This window comes from Marasmius oreades, chromosome 8, assembly GCF_018924745.1.
Source record: "Marasmius oreades isolate 03SP1 chromosome 8, whole genome shotgun sequence".
Classification (NCBI taxonomy): Eukaryota; Fungi; Basidiomycota; class Agaricomycetes; order Agaricales; family Marasmiaceae; genus Marasmius; species Marasmius oreades.
Window position 1 is genome coordinate 1855949 of NC_057330.1, and position 25002 is coordinate 1880950.

Consider the following 25002-nt stretch of genomic DNA (forward strand, 5'->3'; position numbering starts at 1 on the left):
TATTCCAAAAATATTCTGAATGGCATCCTTATTTGCACAATTTTGTGACGAGTGGAAAAACACACTAACTAGCACGGTTAGTCAAATTTGTGCGAATTGGAATTGATTCGCATTTTGGGTTTTCAGCCTGAGGCTGAAATCACGTAAAAAAAAAAAATAAAAAAAAATGGCAAGTGGCTCCTCAAGCAGCATGGTACCCCCGTGTATCATCCTCCGAATCCCTCACATCTCCACCCATGGAACCGAGATGAGCCTTCGGAACAACATCCTCCTCCTCAAGAAAATCAGACTCCGTTTGCCTAGAAACCTTAGCTCTCTGAAGACTCATAGCAATCGTAGTTTCAGAACGTCCATTGCTCCCCTGGCGATTGGCCTGGCTTCCGTTCGAATACTTGCTCGTCGAATTCGAATTGTTGGTAGATTTCTCAGTTGAGAATCCGAGACCCACTCGAACGATGATCAACGTTGGGACCATTGCCTGCCAGTGGTGAATTTAGGGTGAATATTTACTATATTTCTGCCTAGACGGCTCGGAGGGAAAATCTTCATGAAACTGGTACTCACTAAGATTTGGCAAGCAGGGAAATAAATAAAGTCCTATAATTCCGTGAAATTCATGTAAAAAAAAAGTTGGGGAAAGCAAGTCGACGTACCGCACTCGTTAACGTCGTTCGATAGAATATCAATATTAGGAACGTCGTGAGCGCCGACGTTATCCCCGATTCGATGCTAACACAAGCGGAAGGAAGTCAACAATAGTTGGGGTGAGTGTGGGGGAACAAACGGCGAACGCACATGATGATGATGGCCGTATAATATCTCTGTCGATAACTACGACCAAGAACCTGCGAGGTTCGACGGCCGTAGTACCAAAGTCGTCCAGCTGTTCATCGCGATGAGGAAACAGGGAAACAGATCAGTACCAAGAGGAAGGAATCAGCGTCGGCTTCGAAAGTAAAGACACCTTGACCCGGCGCCAGGTGGGGTGAAACGACTTACCGATAAGACCAGTTACAGTGATGTTAGTAGCACAAGTGAGGGAGAAGGACGCCATCCCATAAGCGTAGATGTCAAAGTTTTGCAACACGGCTCCCGGGTCGGTTGTACTCTGGCCATAAACGGCGAGACAAGAGAGCGCTATGATCAAGAATCGGGATGAGAACTTTTTGTCAGATCTCGAACTTCTTAGGACTGATTCATGGGCGCACCGGTGGAAGCAAACCAGAGAATGACTGGTAGAATGAGGATGTACTTCTTAAAGCTCCACACAACATAGAGTCGATAAATCTGGTAAAGAACGCTATGAGAAAACCAACGGGCATCCAGAGACAAATTGAAGATTACTTACCAAGACAGCATCGGATACCGCACTTTGGTTAAAGTTTCAACGCCTTCGTGTTCCGTAGTCCAAAAGAAACGTACATAACGAGAGCGAAGAAACTCTCCCTAACAAGATTGCTCCAGATCCAAAACTCCTCAAAGTACTCCGTCGGTCCTTCAGGTGTATCACCGTGTAGAATAAAGGCAGCGTAAGCTCTAGCGAAATCAGCAATGATGAGACCCGTCGCAAGCGTAAAAAGAGCGACGGCGGAAATTAAAAGGGTTTTGTTCGCCCCTCCACCCGACTTCCTCCCTCTGTACAGAAGAATGTAGATACAATGGCAAAAGAGGACGGTGTATATCCCTGGAAGTGGGAATTGGGTTCGTCAGCTTCGACTGTATTTTGCCCTCGCGAACTGCGACGTACCGTAGAATAGGGTTTCTACCTATAATCGGACGCAGATGATGAGCCCGCAACTTCATAACAGCGAGGGGGAAGGTTCTTTGACTTACCCACAATGCTACGAACCGGACCTATCGTTTGAGCGATTCATTGTCAGTGAAAAAAACATACCAAGGGGAGAGACCAGAACGTACTGTCGATAGTGGCAGCTCTTTGATCATTTGCTGAACGATAGAAGAAGAGCGGGGACAACCTGAAACTGAATAGAAAGCTTTTAACTTTGGTTACTTCACAATCTAGATGCTCTCACCTCGAGTATGGGCGCTTCTCCCACAAAAGGTGGTCACCACCTTGATACCATCTCCATCGATTCTGATGACACTAGCCTTGGCGGGGGCTCAGAGTGGTCCAAACACGGGAGAACGTGATTGAAGTCAATTAAAGTCCATGAAATCCATACCCGATGACGCCGGACCCGACGTACGTCGCGCGAGGTTTTTGGTGTTACCCGCGAAAGCGGCGCTACCGCAGTACGGGAGTGGATGGCCTTGACGAATATCAGCGTAAGTCATCTCTACCTCTATCAGTTTTGACAGTGCTCGTGAGCTGGCGGTTTCGTAGCGACCCGTACAGGAAGGGAGCTTAATCTCCAAGCGTCTGCCGACCAGATGAAGACCTGGATCTATTAATATTCATACTAATTGAGAAGTGATAAACTCACCAGAATGAGAAGTAGCATCGAAGGAGTACATGGCAGAATAGAACGCCAGCGTTAGGAACGCGAGTTTGAATATAGTAAGTTATTAGTAACCACAGTAGAACAATCGCGATGCTGATACTCCTGATCGTCAAACGGTACAGAGGGTCACGCTTTAAAACCCGGTCGACGTCTAGTAGCCGCATAAGAATATCTTCCCGGAGCGCGGCTCGGTGGGAAGCAGTTTGAAACTAAAATCATCCAGTCGGCCTTCATGTGCATAGCGACTCCGAGGACATGGCGGGCCAAATGCGTTGATCTATTCATTAGGCTGTACTTACCACCCCTGTTTCTCATTTATTTTCCATGCAAGAAATTAGACTAGACATTCCTGTATTAGCTTCCTTGCTCTTGGTCGAAGGTACGGATGATTACGGGGTAATTGAGATACAGGGGATGGAAGTCTCTGGGAGAAAAGAAAGGGGAGGCATTCATCCTCTTGAGGTGATATCATGACTACCTCCGCATCATCTACTGTGTCGCCATCCACGGCATATTCACCATCCTCAGGCTCCACTTCACCCAGCATACCATCTGCTTCAACATCCACCTTACCACAATCAGGGTCGTCAAATTCCAGTGCCTTACACAGGCGAGGGGTAGTGTATAGTACCTGAACATCCGAGAAATCTTGCATTTTGACAACGTCCACAACATCGGGTGGGTTCATCACCAGAGGGGTGATGAGACATTCCTTCATCCGGGGAAGACACCCCAACCTGGTAAAACGCAGTCGTCCCGGCCATGAATCCGGGGTTGTCTGCACCAGAAACGTGCGGATGGAAGGAGAACCGGAACACCAATCCCAACCGCGTTTTTTGCCTGGATTTTCATGATCAGAAGCGTACTGGTTATGGTTGGGGCGAGGGTGGTCGCGCACATTAGGTTGTCGTAGTCAACTTGTTCTATTTCCACACGCGGCGGTGAGCGCTTGAGCGGTCACACAGGAAAATCAAGAAGAACAGCGAGAGAGTCTTGTGAATGCTGGACGCGCGAGGAGGAGTCATCTCATCCTCTATACTCGGTCTTATCTCGGACTCATGGCAAACCGGCACTTACCTGAAAGTACCTGTGGCTGTGCGTCCCGACCCACCGGACGTCCGTTCCTACACATCGAGTATCTGTCATAAACTATACCCCATTAATAACTCGATACCGTGTATATAAGCTCCCGTAGTTGTCTTTCTTTCCCCCTGCCTGTCGGAGATGCGCTTCGCTATCAGTGGCACCCTTGGATTAGCTGCCGCAGTTATAGGCGCCAGAGCACAAGGTAACGGTGAAATATCCATTGTAGCGGTTCATCATCCAGTTCTCATTTCTGTCGTTGTCCGCATCTATTACAGGAGGATTATTTACTTCCTTATCCCAAATAAAGGATACCCATTACGATTTTGTAATTGTTGGTGGTACGCGTTCCCGAATGATTTCCGAACAAACTCTCTCACCCCAATCTCTTTAGGCGGAACCGCTGGTAGTGTGCTCGCGAACCGGCTCACTGAATCCGGGGAACATAGCGTTCTTGTCGTCGAAGCAGGCATAGAGTGCGTTCCCGAGCATCGTTTCGTATCTACATGAGCTGACGCCCGAGCGGGTTACTTCTACTAGTCATAAAGGACTTCTCGATCTCGTGATACCACTTTTAGCGATCAACTTACGAACAAATGGCACCATTACGAATTGGAACTATACAACGGTTCCTCAGCGGGGAGCGCTGAATCAAAGTCTTGAAGTAGCAAGGGGATTTGTGCTAGGTGGAAGCAGTAGCATCAGTATGTTGTTTCCATTTTTATCGTATAGGTCAACTTCGGGAATCTGTCTGATTGCCTTCTCAGATACTCTACAATGGTACCGTGCCTCAAACTCTCTCTGGAACACATTTGCGCGGCTCAGTGGTGATGAAGGATGGGGATGGAAGTCGGTGGAAAAGTATTACTTCAAGGTGACCTCAATCCTTCTTTCAATCCAATGTCAATTTTGAATTAGTCCCGTTCATTCTCACGCCGGAATCAGACGTCTAGCCTGGTTACTCCCCAAGATGGACGAGACATATCTACAGAAACCAACTCCCGCGCTCATGGTAGTGGTCCGCTCAACGTCACCGTAAATGGGTTTGTATTCGATATCGATACCGTTTTCGAGGAAGCAGCGAAGAATTCGACGCGTTTCCCTTACAATCAGGATTACAACTCAGGAAATTCGCTTGGAATAGGTGACCACTGTTTCCTAGTTTCTCTCAAGCGCAAACCGAACTTTACATGTAAAAAAAAAAACTCTTTTTAGCTTGGGCACAATCCACAACTGGCGGTGGGGTGAGGAACAGCGCTGCTACGGCCTATCTTGACCCTGTCATGAGCCGACAGAACCTGGATGTTCTCATCAATACTCGAGCAACCAAGATTCTTTCATCATCCTCACACCAGGGTAAGGGAGAGCCCATGATGAACGTGGTTCAACTAGCAACAGATGCAAACGGTAAGGCCAAATTTTTTGCTACATAGAGATTCCAAGGAGACTCTGACCGACCTATCCTTAGGCCCTCGAGTGAACATCACTGCCAGAAAGGAAGTCATTCTTTCCGCCGGAGCGATCAACACTCCACAAATTCTCCTCATGTCCGGTATCGGTCCCAAAGAAGACTTGGAAGCACTCAACATCGACGTCGTCTTGGATTCGCCTGCTGTTGGTTTGAATCTCACAGATCAGCCGGCCATACCGATCGTGTTCAACGTTACTTCTGTTCACACATTCACCGACCTTTTACGGAAACCAGAATTATCAGAGCAGCTGCTACAGCAGTGGCAAGAAAACCGAACAGGCTTATATGTCAATTATCCGGGCTCAATAGTTGGAAACTTCAAACTACCTCCGACTTTTAAAGATGTTTCGTCAGGAGATGGAAGTGCAAACATCGGGTTTGTTACCGTTGTACGTTTCTCGTTCGGTTCTCTCTTGCGATGTATGATGTTTGATATACTTTCCCTTTTTTCCTCGCGTATTTAGGATAGCTTTTTGGCCGCACCTCCGGTACCTGAGACTGGCGAATTCATTAGCATGTTACTCGCCGTTCTCAGTCCTAGCTCTCGTACGTTGCGCTCCTTTACTTATATAAAAAAAACCGTTGCTTCTATGCATCTTCTTATATAGGTGGGTCTGTGAAGCTCGCCACCACCAATCCCTTCGACGCGCCTCTTATTGATTTCGGGATTTACTCCTCCGATCTTGACATCAAAGCGCAAGTTCAAGCAATGAAAATGGTAGACGAGATCTTCGCTTTACCCCAATTCAACGGAATCTTCCTCGGTCCATATGGGGATCTAGCACTGGCTAAAACTGACGAGCAAAAGGCCGATTTCGCTAGACGGAACGTTGGCGTATACGACCACGCGTCTTGTTCTGTCTCCATGGGACCAGGGGGTGTTCTTGACTCTCATTTGAGGGTGAAAGGCGTTAAAGGACTCCGAGTCGTCGATGCTTCTGTTTTCGTAAGTTTAGTTTTCCATATTCCTCTTGAGTTCTGACGCGATGGTTTTTTTTTTTTTACTCGATTTTTTCAGCCCATGATACCTGAATCTAATACTCAAGCTCCCGTTTATATTGTTGCTGAAAGAGCTGCAGATCTGATCAAGGCAGATTACCACTCGTTTTCAGTGAGCTGAAAATTTTCACGTGATTGTGATTAGCCTTTTATGGTTTATCAGTAATTTTCAGATCCAATTATCGCTGATTCAATCTTCTACGATAGGTGGCTCAATGTAGACTAGATGCAAAAATCTGACAACAATAACGATCATACTTTTTTGACACATAAAAGAAGCCAATACCTCTCCTTTGTGTCATTCCCTGGATCCCTCGAACTGGTGCAAACATGAGAAAGGAACCTGTATGTTGTTGCCTGTACACCCACTATATGCACATGTCCTTGTACACTAACCCACCACTGCATATACCACTGGCATACCTTCTACCACTACATGTGCTATACTATGCACTGCATTCATATATATATTTAAGCTTGGAACCATAACGCAGGTGAGACAAGACAAATGTCCTTTTTCGGAACCCTAATATTAAGCGCTTGCGTCAGCGTCACCTGCCAAATGTTAGCGTCTGCGTCATCTGGTGTTATTTTTCCCCACAGATCCTTCTTCACATCGTCCTCCGTCTTATTCATGTCAATATCTGCACTCAAGATAGCCAAGTCTGCATCCTTGCCAAGCTATATTCAGAACAGGAATATTTGATCATGTCATCTACACTCTCTTTCACATGGTGCACATTATATAGTTGAAATCACATATGGGTATTTGTTCTTTAATTTTGGTCGTGTCGCTACCTGCACCTTCATGATGTGCCAGATTATACTGTATGCCTTTACAGAACTTTATCTACCCTTGAAACCCAGATAACAAATTGTTCAAGTGTGTTGCCAACAGTGGCTCAATTGTAAGGTCAGGTGCTGGAAGCATGACTCTGAACCTTAACTCTTCAGAGTCATGCTTTTGAGGCCTGATACTGAATAGGATAGTACTACCATGCCGTTCAACAACTCATTACAATCATATTTTCAGAAACCACCAACCCTCACATACTGTCAGCTAAATTTAGAACATGTGGGTGTCGATTGAATTGTGGAATATATTAAGGTTTGTCTACAAAGCACATAGCAAACTTCAAAAATTTACAGCTCCACAGCACTGCTTCTTTTTTTTTTATAGTCTTGTTTGTCAAGTTCCAGCCATGTCTTTGCGAATGCATCTATTCATTTATCTTGCCATCCCTGCCAGTCTACACTTGGAGACCCTGAAGATGGTATTTTGGCCACTGCATTACGACTATCCGCATCACTGCTGCTGCTTCCTAGGAAAAGTCTATAATAGTTTTACATGGCTGACTTTGTTATGCCGCACCGTCTTTTTCTTGCATAGCCGGGCATCTTGACTGTTTTGTGTCTTGAAAAAAGATGAATGTCCCAACATGATCGACTGTTGTGAGTACTATTGTAACGTGTTACATCCATGCCGGACCGATCTGGACCGACGTGTCACAATCACTTCATTCTATTCTTACTTACTCCACTTACCTTAATCTCCGTACTACCCATTAAAGCCTAGACTATCGGCTTGGGAGTCGGCTGTCCAAATGCGGATCCGACTATTGGATCCGTCTCAGACCTTGTACATTTCTATCCTATATAAGATGTACAACTTAGTAGTTACATTCTTTAGAATTAAACTCGACTCTGGTTTCCCAGTGGCCTGGTCTAAGGCAGTTCGACTCAGGGAGCCATTTCCTTCACTCTCCTCGTCGCTCTCCGACACATTCCGATCAACTCTGTTTCCTTCCTTTCTTCATCTTAGATCATTCCTCTTTTAGTATATCCTTCAGTACATATCTTATATCTTATCTTTCGTTTCTCCCTTCGGTTCCGAGTCATTCCGCACGTCCTTAATATAACGAAACAGCATTCAGCTTTACTTATTGTTGCTACTGTCAGATCTCTTGGTCAACAAATATGTAGAATCAGTGAAAGAGATGAAACTTGGCAACAACATATAGTAGGATGTCAAACTCCTCAAAGACAGGCAGGCTTACTTTATTTATTTTATTAAACATTTCTAAACAATATCACACCTTCTTTACAACAGAACAATGCTCGAAGGTCTGAAGGTCAGCATCATTGCCGTGACTGAGAGCACCAAATACGGGATCAACAAGTGGTAGGTAAAGTTGATAGAAATGCAGATATTCTTCCAACTCTTTAATTGATAAATGCTGTCACATAGGTTTTAGCATGACTACAACAGTGACAAGAAGGGATAGCATTGTACATGTGTGCACAAGAAGAATATATCGAACCTGCATGCCACTATCTAGGTCGAATCAATTCCATTTGCCCTTATTGCCATGCTTTGCATTGGAACAATGAGCAATTGTCTAATACAAGGATCCTTAATATTTGGCTCATGCTGTCTTTCTGGTAATATATGATTACCTCTTCTAAGGGATCCACCTCAGATCCTCTGAGAATCACTTGAAACCAATTCCAATTCTGGCCATCATTCTCATAACAACATCTGGAAATATAACTGAGCCTTTGCTTTCACTTCCTTAGGCATTGAAAATGAAGACCACAGCATCAATAATGGCTTATCAGCTCCAATATTTTGAATTTCTGGTGAATTCCATCATCATATTGGTTTACTCCTACCCCCTTCTGGCTGCACACCAACATATGCTCAGATTTATCTGTATCATCCTGAACGTGCTCTTTGGATATGCCGGGAAAATAATCCTGGACTTGATGGCGACATAATGCGGCTCTTACAAAACCTCCTCTCTCATATCAACCATTATGTGCACCTGTATACCCATACATGGGAAGTTCATTGTTGACACTCTGATATCCCAGACTTGGAGATGTATCTCACACAGACCCTGGAGCCAATCGAAACACCCACAATCTTCTGACTGTTTCAGAAGTTGCATTAATTGTTCCAAGTAACGCATCCATCAAAGACTGGCACAATATCATCATTAGGAGTCATGAAGGACCTTTTTTCCGTATAAGTGAAGACCATCCAGCATATACACCCCTTCAATATGTGTTATTACTCCCTTATAGTGAGCCTGGCTGGCATTCAGAACTTCAGACCGATCATGAATCTCCACAAAAACTGTCTCTTGTCAGATATACTGCATATTATATATGTACTCACCAAATGGAATACTCCCTAATCCTTCATAGAAAGCAGCTGTTCCAATATTATTTGGTAGATATGTGGGTAGCAGCAGAGCAAAGTCGTCTCTCCTATCTTCATTACCATCAGACACGACTGCGCACCTCTCTCTATAGTGGACTAGAAGACACAATTGGGCAAGATACTGGCCTTGATTTGAACAAAGTTGGATAGAGGATTATTCTTCCTTCTTCATTTATGGGAGGACATTGTCATATGGTGCAGCAGTGTCAAGATGCACTGGCTATTGCTTGACATTATGGAACCCCCAACCTCTTTATTATGATGACTGCCAGTCCTGAATGGGTTGAAAATAGTGGATGAACTTTTGCATGATCAAACTTCCTTTGACTGACCCAACCTTGCTTCCCATGTATTCCATCTTAAAAGCAGTGAAGTCCTCAATGACATCATGGAAAGAGAAATTTTTGGACACACTGAAGCATACATTTACTCCATCAAATTTCAAAAACACAGCCTACCACACATTCATCTCATCATTTTCCTTTCACCTCAGAAGAAACTCCAAACTCCTGCTGATGTTGACAGCTGCATCTGTGTGTACTGGCCAGATCCCAAAACTGAGCCACACCTCTTTGAAACTATTAGTTGCTGTCAAGTTCATGGTCCATGCAGTCCACTAAATCCTAACTCACCTTGCATAATTGATGGAAAATGTAGATTCTGATATTCCAAACGCTTTACTCTTGCTACTGAACTCGATGATCATGGCTACCCTTCCTATTGTCAGCCTAATAATGGTTGTGAATAGTCTCCCTAGACAGTACTACACTGCCATGACCTCTCTGAGTGAATTCGATGTCAGTGTGACATGTAGCCTGCCAGTATTGTCAGGGGTCTAACAGCTGGCCAAAATTTTGATGTCATTAATGCTACACGATAATGTGACTTAGTTGACTATGCTACAAGGTTCTTTTTGCACTTTAAACAGTGCTATGGAGCGATATTTATCGTATTAAGAACTAGAGTGAGCCCAAATTGCTAGTTAAAGCTAGTGCCGCTAGTAGAATGTGCCGTAGGCGCAGCTAGACCAGTTAGAGAGAGCCGTAGATCGTGTCAGAAAACTGTATGACCATTCGAAACCTGTAGAACACTATGAGCAGAGGACTTAAGTGGTAATTCACCGAGTTCTACTCTCTACATTCTATTATGCACTGGCATATCAAGGGATTGTACTATTAGAAGACTTGTAGTCTTCACAGAACCGTTCGTAGCAGAACTTAACGGAGTCAAAAGACCTTCATACTAGGAGTACCTACTTCTACGGGGGATTTAGTTGACAAGAAATCGGACATAGGACCACACAGACTAGGAGAAATTTGATATGACCATAGATCGAGTCCCGATCTGAGGAAAAGACAAAAAGACATGATACAGATCCCAGATCACAGATAGAGTACCTAGGAACCAGGCAGGAATGAACAACAGATCTTGGAGTCCGCACTGTTCATGTGCTACGGCAATTCGGAGCTCTGGATCCATATGCTGGAACTACTTGGACACACAAAGTCCATATGATTTGATAACGTCGAAAAGCAGGATAAGGTCCGTAGGCAGGGAATACCGTATGGTACACCTATGTAGGTCCATTCTACAGGCTGAAACAAGAATAAAGAATGGTCCAGATTGGTCCAAAACATATGATTCGAATACGGAAAAGCTCTGTAGACAAGATTCTGCACATGTAGCAGTCCCTAGCGATAAGACTCTGCATGGATTCGTAGCTACGGTGCATTATTCTTAGAGATGAAACAAGTAGAGATAGGATTACAAAGCTAGTGTAGAAGTAGTATAAAAGCAGCTCATGTATCCGTAGGTAAGGAGAAGTACTACCTGTGCGTAGGAAAGTCCTGAGTGGGTTGCCGGTGAGTAACTGCTCTTGACACCAATAGAGAGATTTGCCCTGTCTTTGTGCAGTGAAACGATAAGATTTGATTTGAACTATACGAGACCGTCGAGGTCAAACTAGAGAACTATCCGTCTGTAGGCCACCGAGGTCTTGATTACTGTTTCGTGATCCGTCGAGGGCAATAGTCTCCAATCGTTCGAATTAGTCTTACCGTAGACGAAATTCACAGTCCCACTTAGTCCACTGGACAATAAACAGAGCCCCTACAAACGTTAGAATCCCCGTAGCTGTGGTGTTTTTACACTTGCAGTTGCACATTGATTTTATAAGACCTTCATACGATACTGAGACTGTGATCTTGTGCGTAACCTTTGCCAAGCAGTCCACCCTTGCAATCTTTCCTGGTGTGTAGAGTTATTGATAGACTTTACACGGAGGTTTACTAGTTTTTGGGTTGATTTGGTGTTGGTGCTACTCCCGTAGCTCTGATATTAGGTTGACTCTTGAGTGGTATACCTCGCCCATTAGCGCAGAACTCATTCATCAAACCCATCTTATTACATGGGATGAGGTGGCTCCCCAACATTGTTATGCTCTGGAGGCCTTTGACCAGACTTGTAGAGATCTCAGAGAAGACGATCATCCTTTTGGAGGAATTACAGTTGTTTTTGGCAGTGACTCCCAACAAACACTACCCATTGTCAAACATGGGTTGAGAAACGACATTGTAGAGGCAACTATTCAATGTTCATATCTATAGAGACATCTACAAATATTATGCCTCCAGACAAACATACGACTAGAAAGGGGTGATGGTGACCAGCCATTCGCAATTGGCCCTCAGAAATTGGCAAAGAATCCTCCTTTGAAGGTGACTCAGGTGAAATCATTATTCCCAGTAAAAATTGACAATATTACTGGCCATTACCAGCATATTGTCAGCTATTTAGGTAAGTGCAAGCGAGCGGCAAGCGATAATATCTGCCAATAGCTGGCAAGGGTCTGGCAATAGCAAAAATCGTTATAGTACCCTAACTACTTGAGTGATTTTCGCTATGGCATCAGTATGGCATCACTATTTCAGCAATATGACAGATACTTTTCCAAGTTAAATAAACTGATTGAGTCATCCCTTCCCTTGCTAACCCTTAACGTTGCTCCCAGGAAGGTAAAATTATTGATTTGGTTGCATTTTCAATGCAGGAGAGCTATGTTAATCAAGAGTTTTCATATTTTGAATTTATTACAACATCGCTCAGGTACATCTTGAAACATGTGTAGCGACGTATGTACTGTACTATTGATTTTTGGCTATTGCCAGACCATTGCCACCTAGCAGCAGACATTTCGCTAATGGGCGAAGAATACCACTCAAGAGTTAACCTAATATCAGAGCTACGGGAGTAGCACCAACACCAAATCAACCCAAAAACTAGTAAACCTCCATGTAAAGTCTATCAATAACTCTACACACCAGGAAAGATTGCAAGGGTGGACTGCTTGGCAAAGGTTACGCACAAGATCACAGTCTCAATATCGTAGGAACGTTTTATGAAATCAATGTGTAACTGCAAGTGTAAAACACCACAGCTACGGGGACTCTAGGGTTGTAGGGGCTCTGTTTATTGTCCAGTGGACTAAGTGGGACTATGAATTTCGTCTACGGTAAGACTAATTCGAACGATTGGAGACTATTGCCCTCGACGGACACGAAAACTAAGTCCTCGGCGGACACGAACGCTAAGACCCTCGACGGATCACGAAACAGTAATCAAGACCTCGGCGGCCTACGGACGGATAGTTCTCTAGTTTTGACCTCGACGGTCTCGTATAGTTCAAATCAAATCTTATCGTTTCACTGCACAAAGACAGGGCAAATCTCTCTATTGGTGTCAAGAGCAGTTACTCACGGGCAACCCACTCAGGACTTTCCTACGCACGGGTAGTACTTTTTTATCTACGGATACATGAGCTGCTTTTATACTACTTCTACGCTAGCTTTGTAATCCTATCTCTACTTGTTTCATCTCTAAAAATAATGCACTGTAGCTACGAATCCATGCGGAGTCTTATCGCTAGGGACTGCTACATGTGCAGAATCTTGTCTACGGAGCTTTTCCGTATTCGAATCATATGTTTTGGACCAATCTGGACCGTTCTTCATTCTTGTTTCAGCATGCGGAATGGACCTACATAGGCATACCATATGGTGTTTCCTTCCTACGGACCTTATCCTGCATTTCGACGTTATCAAATCATATGGACTTTGTGTGTCCAAGTAGTTCCAGCATATGGATCCAGAGTTCCGAATCGCCATAGCACATGAACAGCGCGGACTCCAAGATCCGTTGTTCATTCCTGCCTGGTTCCTGGGTACTCTATCTGTGATCTGGGATCTGTATCATGTCTTTTTGTCTTTTCCTCAGATCGGGACTCGATCTACGGTCATATCAAATTTCTCCTAGTCTGTGTGGTCCAATGTCCGATTTCTTGTCAACTAAATCCCCCGTAGAAGTAGGTACTCCTAGTATGAAGGTCTTTTGACTTTGTTAAGTTCTGCTACGAACGGTTCTGTGAAGACTACAAGTCTTCTAATAGTACAATCCCTTGATATGCCAGTGCATAGTAGAATGTAGAGAGTAGAACTCGGTGGATTACCGCTTAAGTCCTCTGCTCATAGTGTTCTACAGGTTTCGAACGGTCATACAGTTTTCTGACACGATCTACGGCTCTCTCTAACTGGTCTAGCTGCGCCTACGGCACATCCTACTAGCGGCACTAGCTTTAACTAGCAATTCGGGCTCACTCTAGTTCTTAATACGATAAATATCGCTCCGTAGCACTGTTTTAAAGTGCAAAAAGAACCTTGTAGCATAGTCAACTAAGTCGCATTATCGCTTGCACTTACCCAATAATAGCTGGCAAATGACCAGCAATATTGTCGATTTGCACTGGGCATTATTCCTCCCGAGTTACATGCTCCAACATACACATACAATGTGTCGCTGTGCCGAAGGCACGGGTCAAATGCTAGTCTAAGGATAAATAAAATAATCAGCATCAGGATCATTCCTTTGTCCATGTGTAAAGTCACTTTAACCCTCGTAAAACACATTTGTTCTGGAAATGAATCTGGGGTTGTCTGCACCAGTCCAGCTCATGTCTATCAGGAAAAGTATGTCGAGCAGATGTCGACATTTGAAAATACAAATGTGTCACTCTGATTACTTTCTCAAAACCTGCACCTCAACTTCACTTCGGATGCATGACCCACGATTAATGGCGCTTGTTTAGCCGACAGAACTAGTAACTCCTACAACCCTCCAACTATCCTTTGTCAAACCGCCTGATAGTCAGAACATACTTATTCACATACATGTCATACAAAAATTGAATTCTAGAACAATGTCAGAAGCCAGTAGGTAGAAAGAAAACGAAAACGGGACTCCTATAGTACATGATCAGCAGGAATAGTGCCAGTACTTATTGATGTTAATTAATACAGATTCGACGGTGGAGAGATATATGGAAGCCGTCCAGCAAAGCAAAGGAAAACACAAAGGATAAAAGATAAAAGATAACTAAAGAGTGAAAGAGAGAGAATAAAAGTTGACATAGAAAAAAAAAATAATTCTACATCACAGGAATCCGCTCTCTTGCAACAGCCTGGCCATTTTTTCATCTTCCCTCTCTCTCGGTTCCCGTTCCAAACTCATCTCCCAGAACCGTTCACTCGAAAGACGAGTGTCGCCAAACGACGATAACGATTCCTCGACGTAATCTCGGATCGCTGGCACAATTTGGAAATTGAATGAGTGGGCCTGCCATCGTTTGATGTCGCTGATGACCTCAGATGCTTTTTGTCGTTTCTTAAAATTGACCAGGTTACCAGGGAGATTATCTGGGATACCATCTTGAATGAACTGTAATGTCGACAGGAAGACACCTGTAAGACCGCGAGATTTGTAAACGAACTGAGTTCTGTTTTATGAGACTACACACCGATAAAGGGAACGCAAGGCGGTACGACAGCAGCCAACATTGACCGATATTTGTTGAAGTTTCGGTTGCTGTCCAAAGTGACTTCACAAGCCCCAAACTGAGCCATGTATCTCTGGCTGACCTGTTCCCAAGTCCGTTTTAGCCGGCGTATAGGCGGTGTGTTGAGGCCAGAAATTATAGCGATCATTGTTGAGAAGTTATTGAGAGTTCGACACCGCTATAATGACAGTCGAAACACATCAGAACAAGAGGAAATGATGAGGATGAGAAACGTACATCAGCAACACTGATCAGATGTTTGACGGTGGCCGCACGTCGGCGGGAGTCGTCTTTACTTAACACGGATTCAGCCACCCAGTCGGCAATCTGGATTGTGGGCCATCTGGTGAGCGAACAAACTCGTTTGTGGAAAACATTTAACCTCACCCGATTACTGGTTTGAATGACGTAAGCAATGTTATCCATGTTCTCCGCCTTTTGTTCACGAGCACGCTGTAAACACTCCATGGGTCTTATTTTCTGATAGAGAGAGCTTTCAAGGAGAGTAAGTTGCCTCGCAAGCTCTAGCGGCTCTATGTCCAAGAGTTTGAGTTTCCTGTTGGTCTTGGGCCATATTGGGGGTGGTGATTGTGTTGCATTAACAATCAACTTCTTGGTTTCACCGCTTTGTTGCTGAACGTCGTACTTCAGCAATTTTGATTCTGGACAAAGAGGGAAAACTCACGGCTCGTTCAACAAGATTGAGCAGCTGTTTGGCCGCAGGGAAGACGGACACGCCTTCTGATAAAACAAACTCCTTCATTCGGCCTAGGATGTACACGTCCTCTTTCTCGAGCACATCGTCATCTGTTATCATCGACTTGAAAGTATTTATGACACTAAGCCTATATATGAGTGTGATGTTTCCCGCATTCGATGGAAGGACTTACCGTGCTTGAACAATTTTTAGTTTCAATCTCACCCATTGATCTGTCTCGCTCGGTGAAAGTTTTGGTGGCGGTGGAATCCGGAAACGGTCAACCAGAAGGTCAAACAGTTCATCCAATGTAGTGAATGATTTGAACGTCATCAAGAAGGCCTTGGAATATTGAGGATCTATTATCGCCTTTAGTTAAGGGATGAATATGTTTGGATGAGACATGGGATCTTACCAGCTGTGTCATGTGCAGTCAGTCGTTCTACGAGAGCTTTGACGGTCCCACCCTTCACGGTCCTGTCGGCGTCGAGAATGAGATCGGCAGGATCTGAGTCGGGGCCCAAGAACCAAGGTTTCTCCTCAGGAGGCAGGGGAACATCATTTCCAAGAAGCCTTATGAGCTTATCTGACTGTTTCGGTTTGCCTACAATGACTGAACCGTCAGATTCATGAACATTCAAAAGCAATCCAACCACAACGCACCCTTATGATTGTCATCAGACGCCGGGCTCTGGTCATCCTCGATCAACAAGTCACCCGGATCATTTGCATCCTGCCCGAAGACAGTCGATTCCGTTAGAGAATCAGAACGATCATGGCCATGAGTGGAGTTAACATTCGAGGGTGGTAGAGACCCGTTTTGTGGACGACGATTGGGATCATATCGATTAGGCTCGAGCGGTACTTGCAGTCGTGGCCTAACAGGTCCACGCTGGAAGGCGGTCTCGATGTCGACGATATCTTCCTCGTCGAAAGCCTTCGGTATTATGGATAGTGGTCTTAGAGCCCCACCAAACTGGACACCGATTAAACTCTGTCTGGAAAACCTCTTCTCAATCGAGCCACTGTAATCGCCCTGACTTATATCACGCTGTTCATGTCCTAACGTGAGGATGCCTTGTAGTGTCTGGTGAACCACCGCGAGGTTGGCTTTGAGTGATGTTACGAGAACGTTTAGGATGTCACATGCATAATCCCTTTCTTGATAGGGCTGCCCCAATTCCACATCTCGCATCGCCTGAGCTTGTAGTAAGACTTCAGCGCAATCGTCATACACCGACTGGATGGAAGATTCCAGTGATCGTACGAGCATACGGGCTTTTTCTAGCGTCCTCTCGTATAAAGCATTAGCAGGTACTTCTGTTGGGGCATCAATAACGACGTGGCGACCGACATTAACGTCAGCCACATAAGTCAGGAAATAAGATATCAGGGTTGTGATTTCTCTGGCGAGGAGTTGGATTTGATCAACTTGATGTGACATGGTTAAACACCGGCTTGAGAAAAGTGACAAAGAGTGTTGCTCACCTTCACACTGCTCAGGCGTCCTCACCGCTGAGCTCAATCGAGCGAGACTTGAGTAGATTCTGTTACAAGACTCGCCCACCTCATCAATCACATCCGTCCGAAGAACTTTTTGCGGTGACAGGGATTCATCCTCGAGAGACACCCAGCCAAAACCCTTCCATGTTGCGGCTGCACCAGCACCAGGAAGGCCGAGACCAATGTTAGAAGTACCAAAAACAGCTTTCAGCCGTTTTGTAGGAGGAAGCACCTGCGCGCCTGACTCGGAATGCTGTATCCGTTGCACTTCTAGCACGAAGGAGAGAACTGCTCGTCCCAATTCCTCCGCGTCCACCTCTATTCGATTTAAAGTATCAGACGGGGACGATCCAGAATCGTACTGTATGGCACGTGCGGATAGCACGAGCCTGGATAGCGTTGCTGTGACTTTTCGTTGTGCAGGCTTAAGCGGGGAACTTGAACTGGAGGGCTGGTGATCGCGTACGCCACGAGGAAGGACGTTCGAAGGTATTTGGCTAGTTGGAACAGCTGCGACATAAAGTAGATTCCGAACAGCCAAGACCACGGAATGTATCAGATCATCCATACGCTGGTCATCCTCTGGCTGTCGATTCTCCGTCGTAGATCGTATGTTCTCCACAACAGCATGTATGGAAGCCTGTGCTAATGCAGACATATCCGTCACGAGCTCTGGGGGTGGGGGTGCTAGTGCTTGCTGCAAAGACTGAGCAATTCGTTCAGCAGATGTGAGTTCGGGTGCTTCCTGTTTCGCGTTGGTGTTTATCCGATCGGTGTCGTTGGAGAGACCATTGATATGAGATCGAGCAGCAGTATCCGGATAAATCTCAGAACTGTCGGAGTACACGCTTAGCCGACGCGTGTTATGATTGGAGGGATGAGAGGTAGTATTATTGGAAGCTTGGGTTTGAGACCCTAAATTTCGCGGACCATTGGGCGTAGACTCCGGTCGCGTCCACTGTACAGCTCCATCCTCCTTGTTGTAATAATACCAGGACATCCCATCATCCGCCAACTTTTTGACCCACGGTTCAGGCGTTCCGTTCCTTCGCAAGAGTCCAAAGCCTGCAGCATTTCCCGCAGAGTACGGTAACAATGAGTTGAGTGGTTCGGAATTGTAGCCAAGACCGGCACTCGTTCCTGAACGGGAGCTAGACTGAGATGTGAGGCCGGCCAAGTCGCTATCGGAGGTGTCATCGTCAGCTTCTTGCGGGAGATCGCGAGAGTGTTGCCCTGTTTTCGTATTGATATAATATATCTGCAGGCAATAAATGGAATGTTCCCTTGAAGAAACCAGTAAGATGTGCTCGCTCACCTGACCATTCGAAGCGACTTGAGGCATCCAAAAGTCACTCGAAGATGTCGTCCGATTTTCAAGCGTAGCATTTGTCAAATCGACCATGCTATCTCTTGATTCACTGAACTCGCTTTCCAACCACTGCTCATTTTCAGCGCTCGAACCCCGCATCAACGCCTCAGACATGTCGACCACCGAAAGTCGAGACTGAGAATTGGTGGCGAGAGTCTGGCTTTCGGCGTTGGATTCCGACCCAGACATTTGGAGTTCAGCTTCCTCCTCCGATATTATGGCCACATAATTCGACGGAAACCACCCGCGTTCGTCACCAAGTAAACCATCCCACCACCCCGACGGTTGCTGGGACAAGATCTCTATGACATCGCCAGTTCGAAAGGTGAGTGCTGAAGCGTCTTGCGCTGTATAGTCATAGAGAGCGCGGCAGAAAAGAGGAGGGGGGTAATCTTCTTCGAATTCAGATTCTTGCTGGGTGGCGACCGAATCAATAACATGTACGGAGGGAGATGTAGAGGAGGAAGGAAGGAACGTGGCGGCTGGCCTGTATGACGAGGCGGTCATAGTAGCCATCCTGAGTGTTTGAAGGAGTGACCGGTGACCGCGGTCGAAAAAATCAAGACCTTTGAACTCGACGAGTAGTGATAGTTCGTCGGAGAGTTATACCACAGAAAAGGAGCCTCTAACCGTATTATGTAATACATTGCTATCTTTGGTCTATTCTTGTCCCAAATCATTGAGAAAGTGTGTACAAATACTGTCCTATTTTGGCGACAATCTGTGAAATCGCTAGGTTGCCGTTCTCCTTATGCCCACCCGTTCTCATCGCTTCAAAGTTCGCTGTTTCTCCGCGAACTCCACGATCTTTCGATCCACGAACAACCCTTTCCTATCCCGAACGGCGTCCATATATCCTTTGGCAATATTTGATCGGTCCGCCTTTTCGCCCAAATCCTCCAACTCTTCCTCGGTCGTTGGCACCCAGAAGGGATCTTGGTCGAGCAACTCATAGCTATGTTTGTTGGCGGTTGTGAGAACTTGCAAGTAATAGAGGAAAGAGTTCATTACCCTTTAAAAATGAGCTGCGGGCTCGCAGCACCTGAAGTTCGCTTCCGTATATCTGCCGACCGTGGTTGGTCAGTTTCACTTTTCAGCGGGTGGAACAAGGACCAACCGTCTGCGAATCCAAAACTTTCGACTACAGGCAACAAGGCTGAGATTGTAAAGAAAGATGTTCCTTCCTTCATTTCTTCAGCGACAATTCGTCCTCGCCTTCGTGCTACAACTCCATATACCTTCCCAAGCACGTCGGCTATGATAGGGGAAAATCAAATCATGCCACCGTATTGAAACTCCTCCTCATCGGTGCTTACTTGAACATTGTATGTCACACGAATACATCGCTAACATGAGGCGCGGGGACCAGTCTAACAGTCCATTTCTACAGGCATCCCGGACAGCTGAGCTCAATGCCGAAGATAGCTGCGTCAAACGATTCTGAGCTATAAATGCGTCATTGAATAAGTGGGTATAGGTCCGTAATGAAAATAGGACGAACCAATCTCTGCAGTGAGACGCTCTTGATCGACTTCGAGGCTTTCGACGAAATATGCAAGACCTTCGACGGGCTCTGAACAGAGCGGACCTTGGAATGTTGCAAGCTGGAAACCAGTTTCTATGTGGCCATCAAAGTCAATGGCAACTCTGTCAGTGGCTGTATCGGTATCATCAGACTTTAAACGCTCAAGTCTACGCTTCAGGCTAAAGTACTAGATCAGTATCTGTCCAATCGTATCATGATTTGATGGCTCACGACCGTTCCCCTGAGAGTTTTCGTGAGTCAATCAGGAGACAACTGCCCGCCCGTTGAGGTCCAAATCCCCATATCCTATCTACAATATTGTCCCATTCACCGCCGACCTCCCGACACACGTGTTGCAGAGATGTCCAAAACTGATCCGGCCTTACTTCTGAGTCCCGAGTGATATCTCCGCGATTTTCATTGACGAATTCCTCTGCTCGGAGTTGTCCGATCTGCCCGTCAGCCTTGTGGTCTAGCTGGTGCTGCACTTTCTTCAAAGTCGCCAAGTTCTGCAGAAGGAAGTCTCGGATAGGTTCTGGGAGCGGGCTTGCACGAATTGTGAAATTAATGGTTCCCTGAGAGGTGGAGCCTTTAATCGTCCCTCGGGTTGCACCCGGACTTTTAGTGGGTGCCATGTCTTCCCGTTGGACACGATGATCAGAAGACTCTTTGGGAAACAGGTAAAATACTCACCAATTCCTTTGACAGCGGTCTCACGGAACGGCACGATAGGCTTTGAAACATGAATTTCTGTGCGCGCAAATCTTTCGCGAAGGTCTTTCAGGCATCTCTACATAAAAAGAATATCAGGTATACGTGCTTCACCAGATGCCGGTGGTGAATACCTCGAGATGCAGTTCTCCGGCAGTCACTATGACATGTTCACCAGTTTGTTGTTGGAACGTTTCTACACACGGATCTGATTGGCTGAGAAGTTTCATACCTGCCAGTAACTTTGGCATGTCAGCCGGCATGGCTGGTTCCAACGCAACTCGGACAATGGGGGCGATCTAGAAAAAGGATGTTAAGTCGAAGCAAGGCGCTGACAACCATCAAGGAGCGCACTACACGATTGACACGACCGAGATTGAACAAGGAGTCTTTCACATTTTGTGTTTCGTTACTTTCCACATCTCCTGGCGCACAGAGCGTCGCGCTTCTCCCTACCTTGCCTTCTAATCCTCGGACAGCGAATATATTTCCCGCTTGTACCGTATCCGTCAAGGCAAGCTCTCGGCCCATCATCACGTATAAACCTTCAACAGTCGCCTCGGCCAGGAACTGCTGGTTTTGAGCATTTGTCGGTTCTAGAGCTGTGTCGTACTTTGGCAGTACAACATATACTTTCTGACCCATACGGATAGTGCCTGAATAGAGTCGTGCAAAACCTAGAATAACTTCAACGTCCTCTTCTGGTTCTTCTTCTGCCTGTTCATTGATGTCCTCGGCGGCAGTATCGGGAGTGTAGTTGATGCTTGACGTTGCCTCCAACCCTTGCGAAGTGAGATCGGTCTCCTGAGGTCGCGACTCCCTGGCTCGTCTCGCTTCGGCGGCCTTAGCACGCATCTCTTCTGCTGTCAGTGTTTTCTTTTTGTTTTCCGGCAGATCCCTGGTTGACACAGCGAACATTTTACTGACATAGGCGCACATGAGAGCATTTGGCTGAGAGTTGGCAGTGTAGAGGTCTTCTTCTGATTTATTCTTCGGAACGTTCGTTTCCTCGTGAAAGTCTGGATAGAGCATTTTTGGTAGCCTTATGGCCTGAGCAACGCAAGGTGCTGGAACAATATCAATTGCTGCCTGTATTATGCACGTAGACAATGACAGCCATTGCGAAAAGATGAGCGACAGGAGATGACGCGTGTCTTTCGACTTCAGGTCTCGAGGTGAGATTTTCAAGTTCAGCGTTGCTACGATCTTGGCAATTTTTTCAGAGTTCCTGTCGCTTTGTGAGAACGTTGCGTTTTAGAAAATGTGGGAAAGTCGTACGGGTTCAAGACAACAGCATCATAAACAGCCCAAATATTCTCCAGCACGAACTGCACAAAGAGCGGCTTGAGTGCTCGGCCGCGAAGATGCTTATAACTGATCACTCTCTTCGTCTTGGGGTCCAGGTAGAAATCTCCCCAAAGCACCCGTCGCAAGTTGCCCTCTTTGACTCCTAATTTCGCCGCGTACAGCTGGGCGAATTTTCCGATCCGAAAACCCCATCCGTCAATAGCAGATGCAAAAACCACATTTCCTCGCTCGGGGGCAAAATATATGTCCTCGTCGTCCCTTTCCTGAAACTCGTCTCCATCGTTAACCAACGCGTCTGTTTCGTCGGCGTGTTGCTCTTTCTTTTCCGCCAAGCGACGTTCGCGCCCTTCCCTCCATCTAAGATCGTCTTCCATCCTCTCTGCCGCAAAGAAATTCCCCATGACCGCGTTTGTCTGCTCGATAAGTCGCGTGAGGTGGTGGTAGGCCTCTATTGGTGCGAGTCGAAGCTCCGTAATGAGACGATCGAGTTTGTTTATGACCAATATTGGTCTAAGACGGTCTTGGTACGCCTGCCTGAGTACTGCGATTGTCTATAAGATCACTGAGAAAGTACTGCCGCGACTTAACTGTCACCACTCACTTGTGTGCATACTCCCTCTACAACATCAACGACCACAAGTGCACCGTCAACTAATCTGGATGCAATTGAGACTTCGCTGGAGAAATCGACGTGACCAGGTGTATCGACCATATTCACCATATATGATATCGGGGATCTTTCTGGGCTACTTTGTCATCAATTTGCGTTCTGAGTGAGGAAACGAACGAACCTCCATTTGGGCCAGAACCGAACACTTGAAATTTGAGAGAAACTGCGCTGGTTTCCATTGTGATCCCTCTTTCTTGTTCATCTTCCCGACTATCAAGGTATCGCATTTTGCCAACCATCCTGGATGAGATTATGTTGTTTGCAGCGAGAAGGGAGTCCATGAGTGTGGTTTTTCCATGATCAACGTGTCCAAGAGTCGTGATGATACGGATATTAGAGGAGGACTCCATCGTAAGTATTGGCAGTGAGTCTACGAGAAAGGATTGAGAAAGAAATTAAATAAATAACTGAGTTCCAAAAACGGCGGAAATGGCGGAACCGGAGTGCGGAATCATTGGTCCGTGGGAGCAAAAGCAAAGGTTACACGTAGACGCGTGATCTGGAAATCCTCGGATTTACTCCCGATTCGAGCACTCGACATTGACACGTAGATTCTCTTCTCTTCCTCCCTAGTCCGTAGTCCTTTACCTGGACTGGTAGTCGAGTTATGTCGCTCGTCAGGTATTTCCATCTCATTCCTAGTACAACAAACTCTTTAACATACGCCCATCGCAGACTAACAATATGTGTATCTGGAGTATACTCCATGTTCTTGGTTAGTCGATGAAAAGTTTGACAAAGGTTAAATTCTCAAGCTTTTACACTTCAGTGGTGGGCAGTCGCGCAAGAACGACGTACGTTTCATACCTCTACTCCCTATCACCCGTTTTTGACTCGTTGTTTTCCTAGTTTCCGTTCCGTTCAAAACTATAGACGGTTTATCGTCAGATAAATTCCGTTCTGCGCTCATCCTTGGACTCTTTCAAAGTGCTCTGTGCTCCATATCTGCCTTTCTCTATATCGTTATCCGTAAAGACCCTTCACAGACCCTCAGCCAAGCTCTCGGTTTAGCGCAAAAGCTCGAGTCTAACGGAGTTTTGAATGGTCATGAAAAATCTGCCCACAACCCTTCCACCCGTTTTGATACCCGCCTTCTCCTCCGATACCTTCAATGTTCGGTATTGATCACCTCTGCAGCTCCTTTCGGATTCGCAGCGCTCTCTTACATCTCATATCCTGCAATGGTTCTCGGAAAATCTTGTAAACTCGTTCCGGTCATGATAATGAACTTCTTGCTGTACAAACGAAAATTTGCTCCCCACAAGTATTTGGTTGTATTTATGGTCACTACCGGCATTACCATCTTCATGGGTTTCGGGGATGAGAAGGCCAAGAAACACAAGTCTGGTGGACAGGACTCAGACAGCCCTTACGCGTCTATCATCGGCATATCCTATCTGCTGATAAACCTTGCTTTGGATGGGGCTATCAACTCCACGCAGGACGAGATTTTCGTGAGATACAAAATCACCGGACAGCAGATGATGTTTTGGATCAACCTATTTTCCACCTTCATCTCCTTGTTCCTTTCGATTTTACCTCTCCCGTACATTCCAGTTATCCACCCTTCAACAGACGGGAAATCAGAACTCATGAGTGCCTTGGCATTCATTCAGACCCATCCTTCGATCGTGACTCCGTTGGCAGAATTCGCAATGACTGGCGCTTTCGGTCAATTGTTCATTTTTGAAACATTGGCTCGTTTTGGCTCCTTGACGCTCGTGTATGTCCCTTTTTCATATCGCAAAAAAAAGGAAAATTAATACCTTTCGTTCGCAACAGGATGATCACTCTAACGCGAAAAATGTTCACTATGCTACTTTCCGTTGTTGTTTACAATCACAAGCTTACACTCGGACAGTGGATAGGAGCTGCCGTCGTCTTCGCCGGAATATCAGTTGAGGCTTTCATAAAGAGAAGAGGTTCGCTCGTCCTCTCCGGAGTAGTGGACATTATTGACTTTTTATTCTATGTACTGATAGATATTCACGCCAAACGTGTGGTACAGGAGAAGGAAAAAGCAAGGATAAAATCGTTATGAGCGCTAGGGGTAGCCAAATGCAAAGGGTTCGGAAATTAAGGGCAATAGAG

General features: G+C 45.7%; 7 protein-coding genes across 9 annotated transcripts; 2 read left to right on the forward strand and 5 right to left on the reverse strand.

The window, feature by feature from the left end:
- Positions 1-181: 181 nt before the first annotated feature.
- E1B28_012555 (uncharacterized protein) lies at positions 182-1944 on the reverse strand (the record flags this gene model as incomplete). Its single annotated transcript, XM_043157679.1, has 11 exons — positions 182-478; positions 565-597; positions 654-729; positions 796-883; positions 1000-1137; positions 1209-1287; positions 1349-1370; positions 1423-1684; positions 1748-1766; positions 1834-1854; positions 1918-1944. The coding sequence occupies 11 exons, from the start codon at positions 1942-1944 to the stop codon at positions 182-184; spliced, it is 1062 nt and encodes a 353-aa protein (XP_043005047.1).
- Positions 1945-2157: 213 nt separating this feature from the next.
- Positions 2158-2475, reverse strand: E1B28_012556 (uncharacterized protein; the record flags this gene model as incomplete). The annotated part of the gene is made up of 2 exons (XM_043157680.1): positions 2158-2399; positions 2445-2475. 2 exons carry the CDS (start codon positions 2473-2475, stop codon positions 2158-2160), a joined length of 273 nt encoding a protein of 90 aa, XP_043005048.1.
- Positions 2476-2684: 209 nt separating this feature from the next.
- On the reverse strand, positions 2685-3483 carry E1B28_012557 (uncharacterized protein). Its single transcript, XM_043157681.1, has 2 exons — positions 3361-3483; positions 2685-3302 (listed from the first exon to the last, which is right to left on the reverse strand). The coding sequence occupies exon 2, from the start codon at positions 3178-3180 to the stop codon at positions 2797-2799; it is 384 nt and encodes a 127-aa protein (XP_043005049.1). The 5' UTR covers positions 3181-3302; positions 3361-3483; the 3' UTR covers positions 2685-2796.
- Positions 3484-3661: 178 nt separating this feature from the next.
- E1B28_012558 (uncharacterized protein) lies at positions 3662-6448 on the forward strand. 3 transcript variants are annotated; one of them, XM_043157684.1, is made up of 12 exons: positions 3662-3750; positions 3824-3886; positions 3940-4021; positions 4086-4249; positions 4313-4419; positions 4491-4689; positions 4761-4952; positions 5014-5405; positions 5481-5562; positions 5625-5962; positions 6035-6152; positions 6223-6448. In XM_043157684.1, the coding sequence occupies exons 1-11, from the start codon at positions 3687-3689 to the stop codon at positions 6134-6136; spliced, it is 1785 nt and encodes a 594-aa protein (XP_043005052.1). In that variant the 5' UTR covers positions 3662-3686; the 3' UTR covers positions 6137-6152; positions 6223-6448. The 3 variants fall into 3 exon arrangements, with proteins under 3 accessions (XP_043005052.1, XP_043005050.1, XP_043005051.1); XM_043157682.1 differs by having other exon boundaries at positions 6035-6127; positions 6179-6448; XM_043157683.1 differs by having other exon boundaries at positions 6035-6127; positions 6189-6448.
- An 8277-nt stretch (positions 6449-14725) lies between these two features.
- On the reverse strand, positions 14726-19213 carry E1B28_012559 (uncharacterized protein; the record flags this gene model as incomplete). The annotated part of the gene is made up of 10 exons (XM_043157685.1): positions 14726-15033; positions 15090-15306; positions 15366-15455; positions 15516-15761; positions 15814-15967; positions 16019-16184; positions 16241-16429; positions 16489-17256; positions 17314-18586; positions 18644-19213. 10 exons carry the CDS (start codon positions 19211-19213, stop codon positions 14726-14728), a joined length of 3981 nt encoding a protein of 1326 aa, XP_043005053.1.
- A 110-nt stretch (positions 19214-19323) lies between these two features.
- On the reverse strand, positions 19324-23360 carry E1B28_012560 (uncharacterized protein). Its single transcript, XM_043157686.1, has 11 exons — positions 23033-23360; positions 22843-22982; positions 22212-22792; positions 21288-22161; positions 21068-21232; positions 20916-21012; positions 20454-20859; positions 20199-20401; positions 19815-20142; positions 19709-19760; positions 19324-19652 (listed from the first exon to the last, which is right to left on the reverse strand). Exons 1-9 carry the CDS (start codon positions 23259-23261, stop codon positions 20000-20002), a joined length of 2838 nt encoding a protein of 945 aa, XP_043005054.1. The 5' UTR covers positions 23262-23360; the 3' UTR covers positions 19324-19652; positions 19709-19760; positions 19815-19999.
- Positions 23361-23422: 62 nt separating this feature from the next.
- Positions 23423-24952, forward strand: E1B28_012561 (uncharacterized protein; the record flags this gene model as incomplete). Its single annotated transcript, XM_043157687.1, has 6 exons — positions 23423-23532; positions 23587-23626; positions 23681-23705; positions 23761-24634; positions 24694-24833; positions 24894-24952. Exons 1-6 carry the CDS (start codon positions 23519-23521, stop codon positions 24950-24952), a joined length of 1152 nt encoding a protein of 383 aa, XP_043005055.1. The 5' UTR covers positions 23423-23518.
- Between the last annotated feature and the right edge of the window lie 50 nt (positions 24953-25002).

Excerpts from the sequence above, each read along its gene's own strand:
- E1B28_012557 (XM_043157681.1), bottom strand. The coding sequence starts at position 3,180 with ATGAAGGAATGTCTCATCACCCCTCTGGTGATGAACCCACCCGATGTT.
- E1B28_012558 (XM_043157683.1), top strand. The coding sequence starts at position 3,687 with ATGCGCTTCGCTATCAGTGGCACCCTTGGATTAGCTGCCGCAGTTATA. Across the intron at positions 4,250-4,312 it reads AGGTGGAAGCAGTAGCATCA|ATACTCTACAATGGTACCGT; the intron begins GTATGTTGTTTC and ends TTGCCTTCTCAG. Across the intron at positions 4,420-4,490 it reads TGGAAAAGTATTACTTCAAG|ACGTCTAGCCTGGTTACTCC; the intron begins GTGACCTCAATC and ends CGCCGGAATCAG.
- E1B28_012560 (XM_043157686.1), bottom strand. The coding sequence starts at position 23,261 with ATGGAGTCCTCCTCTAATATCCGTATCATCACGACTCTTGGACACGTT. Across the intron at positions 22,983-23,032 it reads CGGTTCTGGCCCAAATGGAG|AAAGATCCCCGATATCATAT; the intron begins GTTCGTTCGTTT and ends AAAGTAGCCCAG. Across the intron at positions 21,233-21,287 it reads TCGGTCGTGTCAATCGTGTA|ATCGCCCCCATTGTCCGAGT; the intron begins GTGCGCTCCTTG and ends TCCTTTTTCTAG.